Source organism: Temnothorax longispinosus, chromosome 1, assembly GCF_030848805.1.
Source record: "Temnothorax longispinosus isolate EJ_2023e chromosome 1, Tlon_JGU_v1, whole genome shotgun sequence".
In the NCBI taxonomy this organism is placed as follows: Eukaryota; Metazoa; Arthropoda; class Insecta; order Hymenoptera; family Formicidae; genus Temnothorax; species Temnothorax longispinosus.
The window spans coordinates 27,988,323-28,000,681 of record NC_092358.1 but is presented as its reverse complement, the minus strand read 5'-3'; the positions used below and the strand labels follow the sequence as shown (position 1 = coordinate 28,000,681).

At 37.6% G+C, this 12,359-nt stretch overlaps 1 protein-coding gene across 2 annotated transcripts; it reads left to right on the top strand.

Moving 5' to 3' along the window:
• The first annotated feature begins 658 nt into the window (after positions 1–658).
• On the top strand, positions 659–11,323 carry LOC139822929 (uncharacterized). Of its 2 annotated transcripts, none has more exons than XM_071795137.1 (12): positions 659–846; positions 1,792–1,934; positions 2,805–3,129; positions 3,203–3,397; positions 3,469–3,584; positions 7,975–8,189; positions 8,450–9,110; positions 9,463–9,883; positions 10,101–10,322; positions 10,397–10,569; positions 10,786–10,932; positions 11,013–11,323. In XM_071795137.1, exons 2-12 carry the CDS (start codon positions 1,827–1,829, stop codon positions 11,103–11,105), a joined length of 2,676 nt encoding a protein of 891 aa, XP_071651238.1. In that variant the 5' UTR covers positions 659–846; positions 1,792–1,826; the 3' UTR covers positions 11,106–11,323. The 2 variants fall into 2 exon arrangements, with proteins under 2 accessions (XP_071651238.1, XP_071651229.1); XM_071795128.1 differs by having other exon boundaries at positions 2,775–3,129.
• Positions 11,324–12,359: the final 1,036 nt, after the last annotated feature.

The window sequence follows — 12,359 nt, the reverse complement described above, 5'->3', positions numbered from 1 at the left end:
CGAGTAAACGGCTTTCGTTTCTTACGGTTGGCCGCATTGTGGCACGCATTTAATGGGCGCGTTCAGCAGACCAAGCCGCTGAGTAGCAATCGAACGTGATTGGCTCTTACTTTTAGAACCAACCAATCAACGTAGAGTGTTGATAAGACGAACTCAACAGTTGTATCTGCTGAACGCGGCCAATATCGCGCATGAAATAATGTCCATTTCTATGTAGATAAATTTTAATTTTGGTTCAACTTCAATTAGTTAATTGAAGTTTAGTTGAGGTCGGCCTGAAGAGACCATATATTTTTGTTAGAAATTTTGTAATAATTCCTGCTGATTGAATTAATCGCCGATTAAATTAATCGGAGGTTGGTCGGTTCGTTCCGAAGGCAGAAACATGAATTTTTCAATCATTTTCAAATGTAACATTTAATCACAGTCTCCGATTAACGTGATCCTCCGATTAAAATCACTCTGCATCTCTTTCTAACTGTCCCCCTAGAAAGAGATGAAGAGTGAATTTAATCGGAGGATCACGTCCAATTCAAATTCGATGTCGCCATCGTCGCCAATAAATCGGCTCGCTGCGCATGGCGGTGCCGCGACCTCAACCAACAAGCAAACTCAGCAAACTCTCTCGCATTTCGCGTCTCGAAGCAACTCTACGCAACGCGCGTACGCCGTGGTGACGTGTGATACCGCAATTGTATCGCGTATCCGATTGTGCTGGGAATCGGTGGGCTATTTTGCCGCGTTTTCCGTGCGAGAATTCGCGTATCCCGATTCGACGGTATTAACGAGATGACACGTAGATCTTGAGCGCGATAACCAGCGATCTCGAGCCACCAGCCCGGCCATGTGAGTATGACCGCGAGCGAGCGGAGCGAGTCTCTCTCCCCCCGTGCTTGGTGGTTGGTGGTTAAAATCCATCATCTTTGACGTCTCCCTGTCGGGTCGGGCGTTCGCGAACGTGTCGGCGAGCGTCGAGCGAGGCAGAGGCACGCTTTTGCGACGGCCGAGCCGACGCGTCCGATCTTCCGATTGCAGTTTTCGTTTAATTTTGTCAAACCAATTCGGAGATATATCGCGACCGCACACTGAACTATAGATCACGGAGATTGTAGAGATAGCGACGGGGGAAAGGGGGGGAGAGAGAAAGAAATAGTGAAAGAGAAAGAGAGAGAGAGAGAGAAAGAGTAAGAGGAGTAAGAGCAAGAGTGTATGTATATATGTATGTGTATTTTATTGTCGCATTCATACAGCACGCACGTGAAACGTTTTGTCGGGTCCTATTCACAGATTAATCAATTCCGCGTGTGACTTATTTGTACTTTTCATTCGAGCATTATCACGTATCTTTGTGAGAAGAATCAAGCGCGATCAGCGTATCGTGTTGCAGTGAGCGTCTCACGTCTCGCATCTCGCGCTTTCTCATGTTTTTTTTTACAAGTGCAAAATGAGAGTTAAATTCGTACTTTGACACCATTTTATCTCCAACAGTTGCATTTTGTAAGCTGCGATACGTGCAGTAATATTTTTCCCTGTATAATTGTACTTATCCGACAATCAGCAACTTACTGCTAAGGTGTTACATTAGGATATCACTTTTTTTTGTATAATTTTATCATCTTATGTCAAACTCAGATGACTCAATGAAAGATCAATTTGCTTGATACGTAATAATGAACGGTTACTTTGTAATTGCTATAATTATTCCTGTGAGATTGTAAATTCATTAATCATCTGTAAAATACAATTGATTCTTACTTGTTTGCTCAACATTTGTGTAACTTATTGTTGCAGAGTGTTCATCGCTGTAATATCAATTTGTCACAATCATGTCCTATCCTGGTCAGCCGCCTATGGGTATCCCAGGGATGCCTCCGATGCCATACATGGTTGGTGCGCCACCACCAATTATAGGAGGTGTCATGCCTATGGCCCATGTAAGTAAATTTGCCTCTTTAGGGCATGATAGACGTGTTTCGATATTGATTGATTATTTGTAAAAAGTATTTGTTTAGACGCGAGAGTTAAGCCAGTTTGCGTGTAGTAACTTTTGCTTTTGCTACCGCTGAACATATTTTTTTTTGAAATTGTCATCAATAAAGTGTCTGCGAGAGCATTAATTTTATACAACGCAGTACGCAACATGCATAAGTGCCCATCTACAATAGGTGTTTTAAGCCCTAAGCCTTATGTTTTATGCTCTAAACTGTGACGTATTTCCAGCCTTGAGCGTTCCTCCTGCTGCTCTAAGCTCTAAGCTCGAAGCGAGTTGGCCAACTCCCATTTTTAAAAGCTTAGGGCTTGAGAGGCTTAGAACCCATGTAATATCTTTCTAAAACAAAGACTAGGGCTTAAAGCACCTGTTGTAGATGGGGACTAATGAAAGTAGCATTGATTAATACATTTGCTGTATTATCTTCTACACGTGAAGCACGCATTTACACATTTCTATTGCTGTAGAGTGATACGTATCGTTTAACAATTATTACATCATAGATTTTCTTCCAAGTATATGAAAACAAACGTGCTTTGAACGAGTTTATAAGCAGCTTTGTACATAAAAAGGAAAAAGTTATCTTTCTTTGAAATTTTTCTTTAAATTATTTAATGCATGTGTAACACGCAGAGCAGAATGGACAACTTGATAATCCGTAGCTGATGCTTAGTTAACCGAAGTAAAAATATGAATTAATCGTGCTATTAGAGAGGGAGGGGAAAAACTGAGTGCATGAGTAGATATGTGCATAATTAAGAATCCTACCATTTATAAAACATAGATGATTCCATCACCCGTATCTGCGATGCAGACCTCCGCGCCGGCTGTACGTTACTCGCGCAATCAGAATCGCCACGATAATAATCGAAGGCGCGAGAGAGAGTCCGGCCCACCTGTCACGGTATTCATTGGTAACATAATGGACAGAGCGCCCGACGTGATGATACGACATATTCTGGGAGCGTGTGGGCATGTTCTCTCTTGGAAGAGAGTACAGGCATTCGGCTTTTGCGAATACGCGGGTCCGGACGCGGGCCTCAGAGCAGTCCGATTGCTCCATGACATGGAAATAGGCACGAAGAAGCTCGTTGTTAAAGTGGACGCTAAAGCTAAGGTAGTCCTGGACCAATTCAAAGGTAAGCTTTCAGCAGAGGTGACAAAAACCAAGATAGAAATAGGATAAAATATAACCAACGCTTTGCTTTATAGCTGAAAGAAGGAAGAAACTCAGAGGTGGCCAATCGCCTCTACAGGACGAGGTACCCGGTGAAGGAGTTGACGGCGAAGAGGGTGAAGATTATATGGACGAAGGCATGAGAGTGGTCGACGCAGATGCGCTCGCTCGCATCAACCAGATTATAGCAGAACACGCTATAGATCTAGAAATGGCTCAGGTTGCTCCAGGTAATTATTTAAATGGTCGCTAAATCTTATGTACAAGGGACACGTGAGTTTCTTACTGTAATTTGTCGCAGAGGAACACCAGACAAAAATGGTAGCTAAATCCTTAAACCTGGATGATGCAGAGATAGAAGAGAGTAAAAGAGACTTGATTACCCGAGAAATTGGCAAATTCAGGGAGGTCATGAAGGTAATTATTATTATTATATTATTATTACGTGTATCTTTAAATCTTTTTTTTCTTAGTCTTATCTTTTTTCTTTTTTGTAATCATAAAAAGTTTGTCGCGTTAGACGTAATAAAAGACGGAATTTTGATCTCTCTCTTAAAAAATATATTGAAAATTTGTTCATTTATCAATCCACGAGGAAATTGATGTTTATGTGTAACACTCGGTTTACGAAGCATTATAAACATATCTTTTTACAATTGATCTCATTAGTCATTACACTGTAAAATAATGGAAATTCAACGAGATAAAATAATGCATTCCAGATGCAGCAAGGTCAGATAAATAACTGTGATTTAATTGTGCTATTCATATATTAGCGATAATGTATGATGTATCCGTATATTTTTCTCTGAGTATTGATATTTTTATTTTTCATCTTCTTGTGTCTTTTTCTTTATCATCTTGATATAAAACTTTGGAAAACATCTTTTCATCTTTTATTTTCAGAATATCAAGTATATGTTTGTAATACTTTGTATTATTGTTGATTGTTGTTTTTACATAATGTTAATTTTTTTACGCATCTATCGGTTCATTCACAAGTTTATGACATTTGAGTATGTCAATGACGCCGATCGGATATAGTTTGCGTACGTAAAATTTTCGCAAAGCTTGAGAATATTGAATGTATAAAAAAAAACATTGTTACATCTTGTTGATTTAGATGAAATCAGAGGTATACAACAGTTATTACAACGATGCTATACACGAAAGAAAGAACTCATCTTTTAATGTTTGTCAATGAATTGCCGCTAGTATCTACCTCGTATGTATGTTGCGATTGGACACGATTCATTACGTTCACGCTAGTGTAACACATGATCTAAATGATAAAACATGGAGATGCAAATTGACGAGCTCTTGTTGCAATGCGAGTACTGAAAGTGTCCAATTGCATACACATTCTATCGCAGACGCTGGTAATTAGATTCTTTCTCTCTCTCTCTTTCTCTGTCTTTCTCTCTGTGTACACTTAAAATGTAAAAAAATGTATTTGGATATATGTATACAAGAGAAGATTACGAGTATCTCGAAAGTCGTAGCTTTTAAGTAATTTGTGGTAAAGTGCGTGTGTGCTATATTAGCTCTGAACAATTGGAGCCGTGACTCGTTGCTATAATTATAATAACAGGCAGCGTGCGTCGCACACAGCAAACGCACACGCCTAGGAATGCTGTGTGTGGGGACCACCCTTTCACTCACTCATTGGCTCTGAAGGGAGTCAATCACAGCACATCCCTCGTATTTTCGCAGGCGGCTGCAGGCTCGTTGGTAAGTCAGAGTATAATCCAAACAACCAAACATGAAAAAAAAAAAAGAAATGCGCAATACATTAAGAAGGAGACTCATAGCTCTCCGCGACAAGCTGGCGACATGTAGCTGATCAGTTTGTTTCTCTTGGTATTCTGTTTTACTGATTCGTCGTAAATACAGTATGCTACATTGCGGCTATTATACTTTTGACGTTTAGAGAAAGATACCATTACGATTTATTTGGCACTAAACTAACTTTATCTACTTCTGTATATGTCATACTAAACTGCTAGGAATTAATGTCCAAAATATGTTTTAATCTGCCAAAATGGTGCGCTGAAATAATGAGTTCTTTTTATCTGTTGTGCAGCTATATCTGGTTTTTACAGTAAAACACAATTTTTATTCGATACATGGTTGCCGAATATATTCCGAGCATCTGTTTATTTGATCTATCAATATTTTGTTTTCGTTAATTATGAATACGCATTAAGATCAAAATAATTTATCAACTAACATTGCTGCAAATTACAGTGAATTATCGAATGTATGCTCGTATCAAACGTTATAAGTATTTATTTATTTAAAATAAGAACTAATTAATGCATTAGAGGATAGGAATGGAGGTTACTCCTATAAGGTGAATCACTAGAAACAGAACAACTAAATATTTCTCTATAATGTCAAAGATATAAAAAGAATAAAATTTAGATGGTTTTGGAAACTCTGACTGTGGGGATAAAAAATTATCTTTTAAAAGATCTTTACTTTTTAGAATTAGTTGATCTTTTTTAATTAGATATTTTTATAACAGAATTAGAGAGTTATTGGTCGATTCGACCCAATGTTCAAGATCTTGTTCTGGTCATGCCTCAACATCTTCAAGTCTAAAGAAAATCTTTAAATGTTTTGTTTCTTGTTAATCACCATGTATACGCATTATCGTGTATCGCGTTTACATTAACGAAGCAATACATTGTCTCTCTACTTAATTTTTTTTCGCAAGAGACACGCGTGTATCCGATTCTGTATCAAATTAAGATGAACGACGAGGAACGATTGTTTGCCGTTTACGGATGTTACATTGATTATTCGTGTTGACGCCTAGCAGTCTAGTATTCGCATATCGAACGTAGGTAAGCGGTTGTCCAGGTTGCTTTCACGCACACAGCCTAGGATTGGAACGTATTATCATTTTGAACAAAACACACTTTGGCGCTGACACACTTTTTACATCTTTTTACATCTTTGGGATAGACTATTTGTTAGGGCCGGGAGACTCTCTCTGTGCGCTACACACAATGAAACTGATTTTGTCCATCACCAAATGGCGACTGTTCAGTTGTTGTCTTTATTTTGTGTAAACAGCTTCTGTCAGCGTCTCGATCAGACATGTAGTACCTAGGTGCGCGCTCCTCCATTCTCCGGTACCACCACACTGACTGACCAAGTCAACTTCACACCGTGAGTAAACTCCACAACCATGAGCCAACACAAGCATTCGGTTCTTGTAGTATTTTTGCTAGTCAACTGCTCAGTCTGAGAAATACCTTTTTGACCACGTTTCATGTTTCAGCAGTCTATTTTCTCCTCACAATGTGCATCTACTTTTATGCACTGAGTTATTCTACCCTTGTTAGAGCTTTAAAATCATGGGTTACCGTATGGACGAGATAGCTTACGTTCTATGTGTCATGCTGACGAGACGATTGTGTAAAACAGTAGTAGGATATCATTGTCAATGATGAGAACGATAAAAGATTAAAAGAGCTACATTTTCTCAAATTCGATTATTGTAATAGCAAATATGCCAATACTGTAGCGATATCATTTCTATAATTACATACGTCAGGAAGAATAGTAGAGAAAAAAAATGTATAATAGTGTAACGAGTAGCATTTTACTAATAGAGATTATACTTGTTTGTAGAATATTTTATTTAAATATAAATATTTATATTCAAATATTGTGAGCAGATTACGTTTTAATCTCATATAATGATCGCGCAATAATTTAACGTCGGGATCGATTTTCCAAACAGTAACCCATTTTTGGATAGTAGTATAACAGAATAAGGATGAATCACACTAATTTATTTCTAAGACGTTGCGTTTATAACACGGGACGATAACGGTGGGCAAACTATTGTGCATTTGATATTCAACAGTTTGCTGCATCGGCTGCCATAACGCGTGTAACCATTACCAGAGGAAAACAAATGTTGTCAGACAGTGTGAGACAGTTTCTTGGCAAATGTGAAAAGATGTTTTGGTGGGATACCCTTCTTCGTGATGACTGCGCTTCCGATTGGTATAATACTTTCTAATAATTATTGAATATTGATCAAGAATGTCTAAATAATCTCAAGACCCCTTTCAAGCTCTTAGATTTTATCATAGATTTAGACACTATCGATTTTACAGGCACATTTGCAATGTTGTAAGTACATTGGGTGGCCTCTGCGATGCATCTGTTAATAGCGTTAAGGTATTTAAATTATAAGCTAGAGTTTAAGATAACTCTTATGCCTGTATCCAAACATTTGTACCTGCACTTAGGTAATTGATATGTAAACGAGATTTCTCTCGCGTAAGATGCTGCCGATCGAGCATACTCCAGTGGAGTGAGTATACCATATTGAAATGAACATCTCTCTACATTCGTTATGTCAGATGATTAAGGCTTATTACAACTAGTAATCGTTCTGTATACGAATCGTGACATGGACATTTACACGCGATTTAAATGCGATTCTTTTTTCTGTTTACGCGTACGTCCTTTCTGTTGATTGTTAAAAAATGCAATAAAAACATCTCAACAATTGACATACATTTGGCAAAATGTATTTAACAGATTGGAATAGCTGCGAATTTTTAATTTGAAGTTTTGTTCAGTAATTAGTATGCGTTCTCATTTTTATAATGATGATCAGAAAGATCCTTATTTGCTAACAATATTTACAAACATAATAGTATTTTTTGTTGCATCTGAGGAAGATACGATTGCTAGTTTCTTGGTTTCCATCATTATCACAGATCGACACGCTTGTTTTAACCTTTTTTCTCACCTGTGCCCGCGTTCTTGTGTTTTATAGAAGCAGGAGGAGGAGAAGGCCCAGGTAAAGCGAAAGAAGGAAGCTGTCGAGAAAGAGGAGCGCGAGAAACGGGAAAAGGAGCGACGCGATAAGCGTGACGATGATGCTTCCAACAAGGATGACCAAGATGGTGACCCTGGTAGTCCTACGTCTCATAAAGGTCGTAGTGATAGTACCGGCAGCAGTAGAAGGGACAAACGTCGCTCTAGATCTAGGTGAAGTAACGTTTGCATCCCTTATTGGATAGATGCACTATATTGAGCAATGTATAAAGCATATTGAACTAAATATTTTTGCGAATAGGAAAGCGCGTGTAGAACGCAGTTTGAATACATTGTACAGATTTATGCGAGCCATGCTACATGATGCCATCCTTGGACATTCACCAGTGATTTCGTTGTCTTGGATAATTTTTTTTGGTGTTGTTTACAAATATAGTTTATTCTCTACTTCATAAACTGTTTGAACTTTTCAGATCTAAAGAACGTGACAGGGATCGGTCGAGAAATGACAGAGATCGGGATCGAGACAGAGATCGCGAGAGAGATCGAGAACGGGAACGTGAACGGGAACGGGAACGAGAGCGAGAGCGAGAGCGGGAACGAGAGCGGGATCGGGATCGTGAAAGGGAACGCGAGCGGGAACGTGAGCGAGATAGAGAGAAGGAGAGAGACCGAGAACGGGAGAGGGAACGGGAGCGAGAAGAGGTGAGGAAGAGCGAAAGAGAAATTATGCGCGAGAGGGAGGAGGAGGAGGAGGCAAAAGAGAGGAAGAAAAACGAGAGGCGAGCCAGAGAAAAGGAGGCAGCGTACCAGGAACGTTTGAGGGCATGGGAGACACGCGAACGACGCAAACAGAAGGAGTACGAGAAAGAAGCAGAGAAGCGTCGTGCGAAACGCGAGGCCAGAGAGAGGGAGGCAAAACGTTTGAAAGAGTTCCTCGAGGATTACGACGACGATCGCGACGATTCCAAGTATTACAAGGGTAAAGAGTTGTCTCGCCGACTCGAAGAACGAGCACTGGAAGCCGAAGCAGATTCGCGGGATCGTTGTGCCGAACGCCAGGAGCTTCAGCGTTTACGTGACAAATTATACGCGGATGCCTCCAATCCGGATCCTGCCGCGGAATTTGAAAGGGTAGGTCATATTCTGTATTTAAGCTTATAATTAAAGAAACATGAGATTAATTCTTAATAAATTAAAATAAATTTTAATTTTGCATTTTTTTCTTTGAACTGAGTTTGAGACTCGCACAGAAATGTAATACTTCCAGTATTAAATTTCTGTAAAGAGGAATTATTTTGTAAAAAAGGTATATTTTACAATATTGTATAAGAATTGGTTCTGCTTTCTATGTTATAATTAAAAATATACTTTATTACGCTACAATACTACATAATGCTGTAGACATTATCTAATTACAAGGAAATACGTAAGGGAATTTTTTATCTTTTATTTACTTTCATGTTTTGCTCCTTTTTTTTATTAGTTGAAAGCCGAAAGGGAGGAACAGTATAAGCCTAAACCAGTAATAACTATAATTGACGAAGAGGATGACAAAGTGGTGAAGAAGGATAAAGAAATAATGCCGCCGATAGAAACCGAGCCAATAGAGAGTGACAGTGATGATGGTGTGCAGTTTGATGATGTTTCTCAGCCAGAAGCACCATCCAGGACGCCACCGCGACATCATCATCACCATCGTCGGCATCATAGACACCATCAGAATCATCATCGCGACGGTGAGGAGAATCAAGACGTATTAGCGGATGCGGATCGAGAGAGTCTAAAAGATGCACGACCTTCACCGGGGCATCAATCAGGCGCGACACCTGCTCAATCCATTCCACCATCGTTAGATGAAGATTCACGCATGTCCCTTGTTAGTGAACCAGAAAAGACAAGTGGTAGTAAGTGTCTCTTGGTTTATCTACAAATACAATACCGTAAATTGTTTCCTCGCAATTTTCATAGGAATACAACTTCAAACAATCTTAATCATTTATAACAAATATTTCGTGTGTTTCGATAATTTTACATTGTCGAGTTAATATATATGAAATGTGCTATAATGTATCGTATTGATATAAATTCTTCAATGTATAATAGCATTCCTCCTTGGTGTAGGTAACTTTGTTCCATTTGCTATGGGAAGTGGGGGCAATCGTGCTAGCGATCACAGTATAGGCGGTAAAACACCGGTCAGTCCTAACACCGCTACTAATACGAATTCACAACAGGCGAATCAAACGCGGAAAAAGGGCCGTATTGACGTTAAGGACGTATTTAATAACGACGACGATGACGATGCTGCTAATAACGCGAAAAAACGTAAACTTGTACCTTTAGGTAAGTGTTTTACCTTCATTATTAGTTCTGAAGTTGTTGAGAAGTTGAGATACTTAGAGCTTACATCTTCTCAGATTACGGAGACGAAAAGAAAAAGAAAACCGAAGAAGCCACGAAGACGGGGAAAGAAGAAAATACAAAAAGCCAAGAAGAAAAACGAAAACACATAAAATCTCTTATAGACAAAATACCTACTGATAAGAACGCATTGTTTGGCTATCAACTCGATTGGGCACTCATCGATAACGTAAGTATTATTCATTTTTAGAAGAACAAATTTTCTTTGTGGAACAAGCTTTCCTTTTTATAAAAAAAAAAAAAGAAAAAACTGATTTTATTAATATATCGTTTAATTCCAATCTTGTCTTAATTCATTCTGTACTTTTTTTTATATTACGGTGATTTTTATTGGTAAACCCGACTCTTATAAGCATGTTTTTACATGTTTCGCTTTTTCGTTTAGACATTGATGGAGAAGAGGATAAGACCTTGGATCAATAAAAAGATTATCGAATATATTGGCGAACCCGAACCTACTCTAGTGGATTTTATTTGTAGCAAAGTAATGGCGGGCAGTTCTCCTCAGGGAATACTAGACGATGTACAGATGGTAATTACACCGTGAAATACTTCTTGCTTTCGCATTTTATAGACGAACTTCTTGCGGAATATATATCTCGCGCGTTTCAGGTATTGGACGAAGAAGCGGAAGTGTTCGTAGTCAAAATGTGGAGGTTACTAATTTATGAGGTGGAAGCTAAGAAGATGGGCTTAGTGAAGTAAATGGAGTGTCGTCCATAAATTCATCAATTCATGATTTATACTACACATAAAATTCTTTCGACTAAGCATAAGAAAATGTTTACTACATACTTATATGCAATTTAATATTATTAAATAGGAATTCTATCCTACAAAAGCACAAGTTGCTCGATCAATAGGTGGTACTAAGTGTGTAGTAATTATAGCGTTAAATAAACTTGTAATTATGATTTATAATATTTAGTGTGTTCCTCAATTTATATACGACTGTCGTCGAGCGTAAATGATGACATTCCTACATGACAAAACTGGATATCGGTATCCTGATACACAAATATTTTAATTGATGTTAAATTTATTAATTATTGTATATTATATGACAATCGTTTTCATATATTAGATATACAAGACTCAATATCTGTAGGAACATGATATTAATAATCGGCAGTCGCGATTAAGAGAAAATTACTATTTTTTCTTATTTATTATTTATTAATCAATAGTACAAGTGATAAATATTTTGATACAAAATTTTAACAAATATATTATAATGTTAAATTTATTACTAAAGGAAAATATGTTTCTTTCAATCGTTTGTTTCTGATTAATTTTTCAATGTATGTATAGAAAATTATATCATGAGAATACATGTACGTTACATGATCTTAATATAGAAATTAAAATTGGTATTAAAAATATAGTCATCTATTCTTTTTCAAGTGTTTATTGCAGTCTTTCTTTTCTAATATTTAGAATTAAGCAACGCACTCGTGAATGCTTTTATATGTGAAATTGCACTGATTCTGGGCGCGTATAATTGTATTTAAATAAATATTCGTACATTGCGTATGTGTGTTGTATAGGGATAATTTTACTTTAGCATAGATAACGAAAGAAACTTTATAATAAATAAAATTTTTGAAATTGACCTTTTCGAAGTTTGGCCTTCTACTTCGTTACGTTCTCTTGATACTTAATCTATTTTTCGGAATTTAAATTTTCGCGGTTCGAATCTCTGAAATTATAAGAATTTAGAAATTGGATTTATAGTTCTTGTAATTTTATAATTAGCCACCTTCTATCTGATTATATTTTTCTGATACTTCATAGATTTTTGAAAATTGAATTTCTTTCGCAGGAATGCAAAATTCAAATGACGTTGGTAATTATTGACGGTCGGTGAGGCAACAAGCAGCTCTCTCAATGCATGCTGTATTATCGATAGATACTTCTCTCTTACGTGATTTTGTTTTATTTAAGCACTAGATGTCCTTG

What these genes read in the sequence shown, in the direction of transcription:
- LOC139822929 (XM_071795128.1), top strand. Translation starts at nt 1,827, where the DNA reads ATGTCCTATCCTGGTCAGCCGCCTATGGGTATCCCAGGGATGCCTCCG. An exon ending in ACGTAAACTTGTACCTTTAG is followed by an intron (nt 10,323 to 10,396) that starts GTAAGTGTTTTA and finishes ACATCTTCTCAG; the next exon opens with ATTACGGAGACGAAAAGAAA. An exon ending in TACTAGACGATGTACAGATG is followed by an intron (nt 10,933 to 11,012) that starts GTAATTACACCG and finishes CGCGCGTTTCAG; the next exon opens with GTATTGGACGAAGAAGCGGA.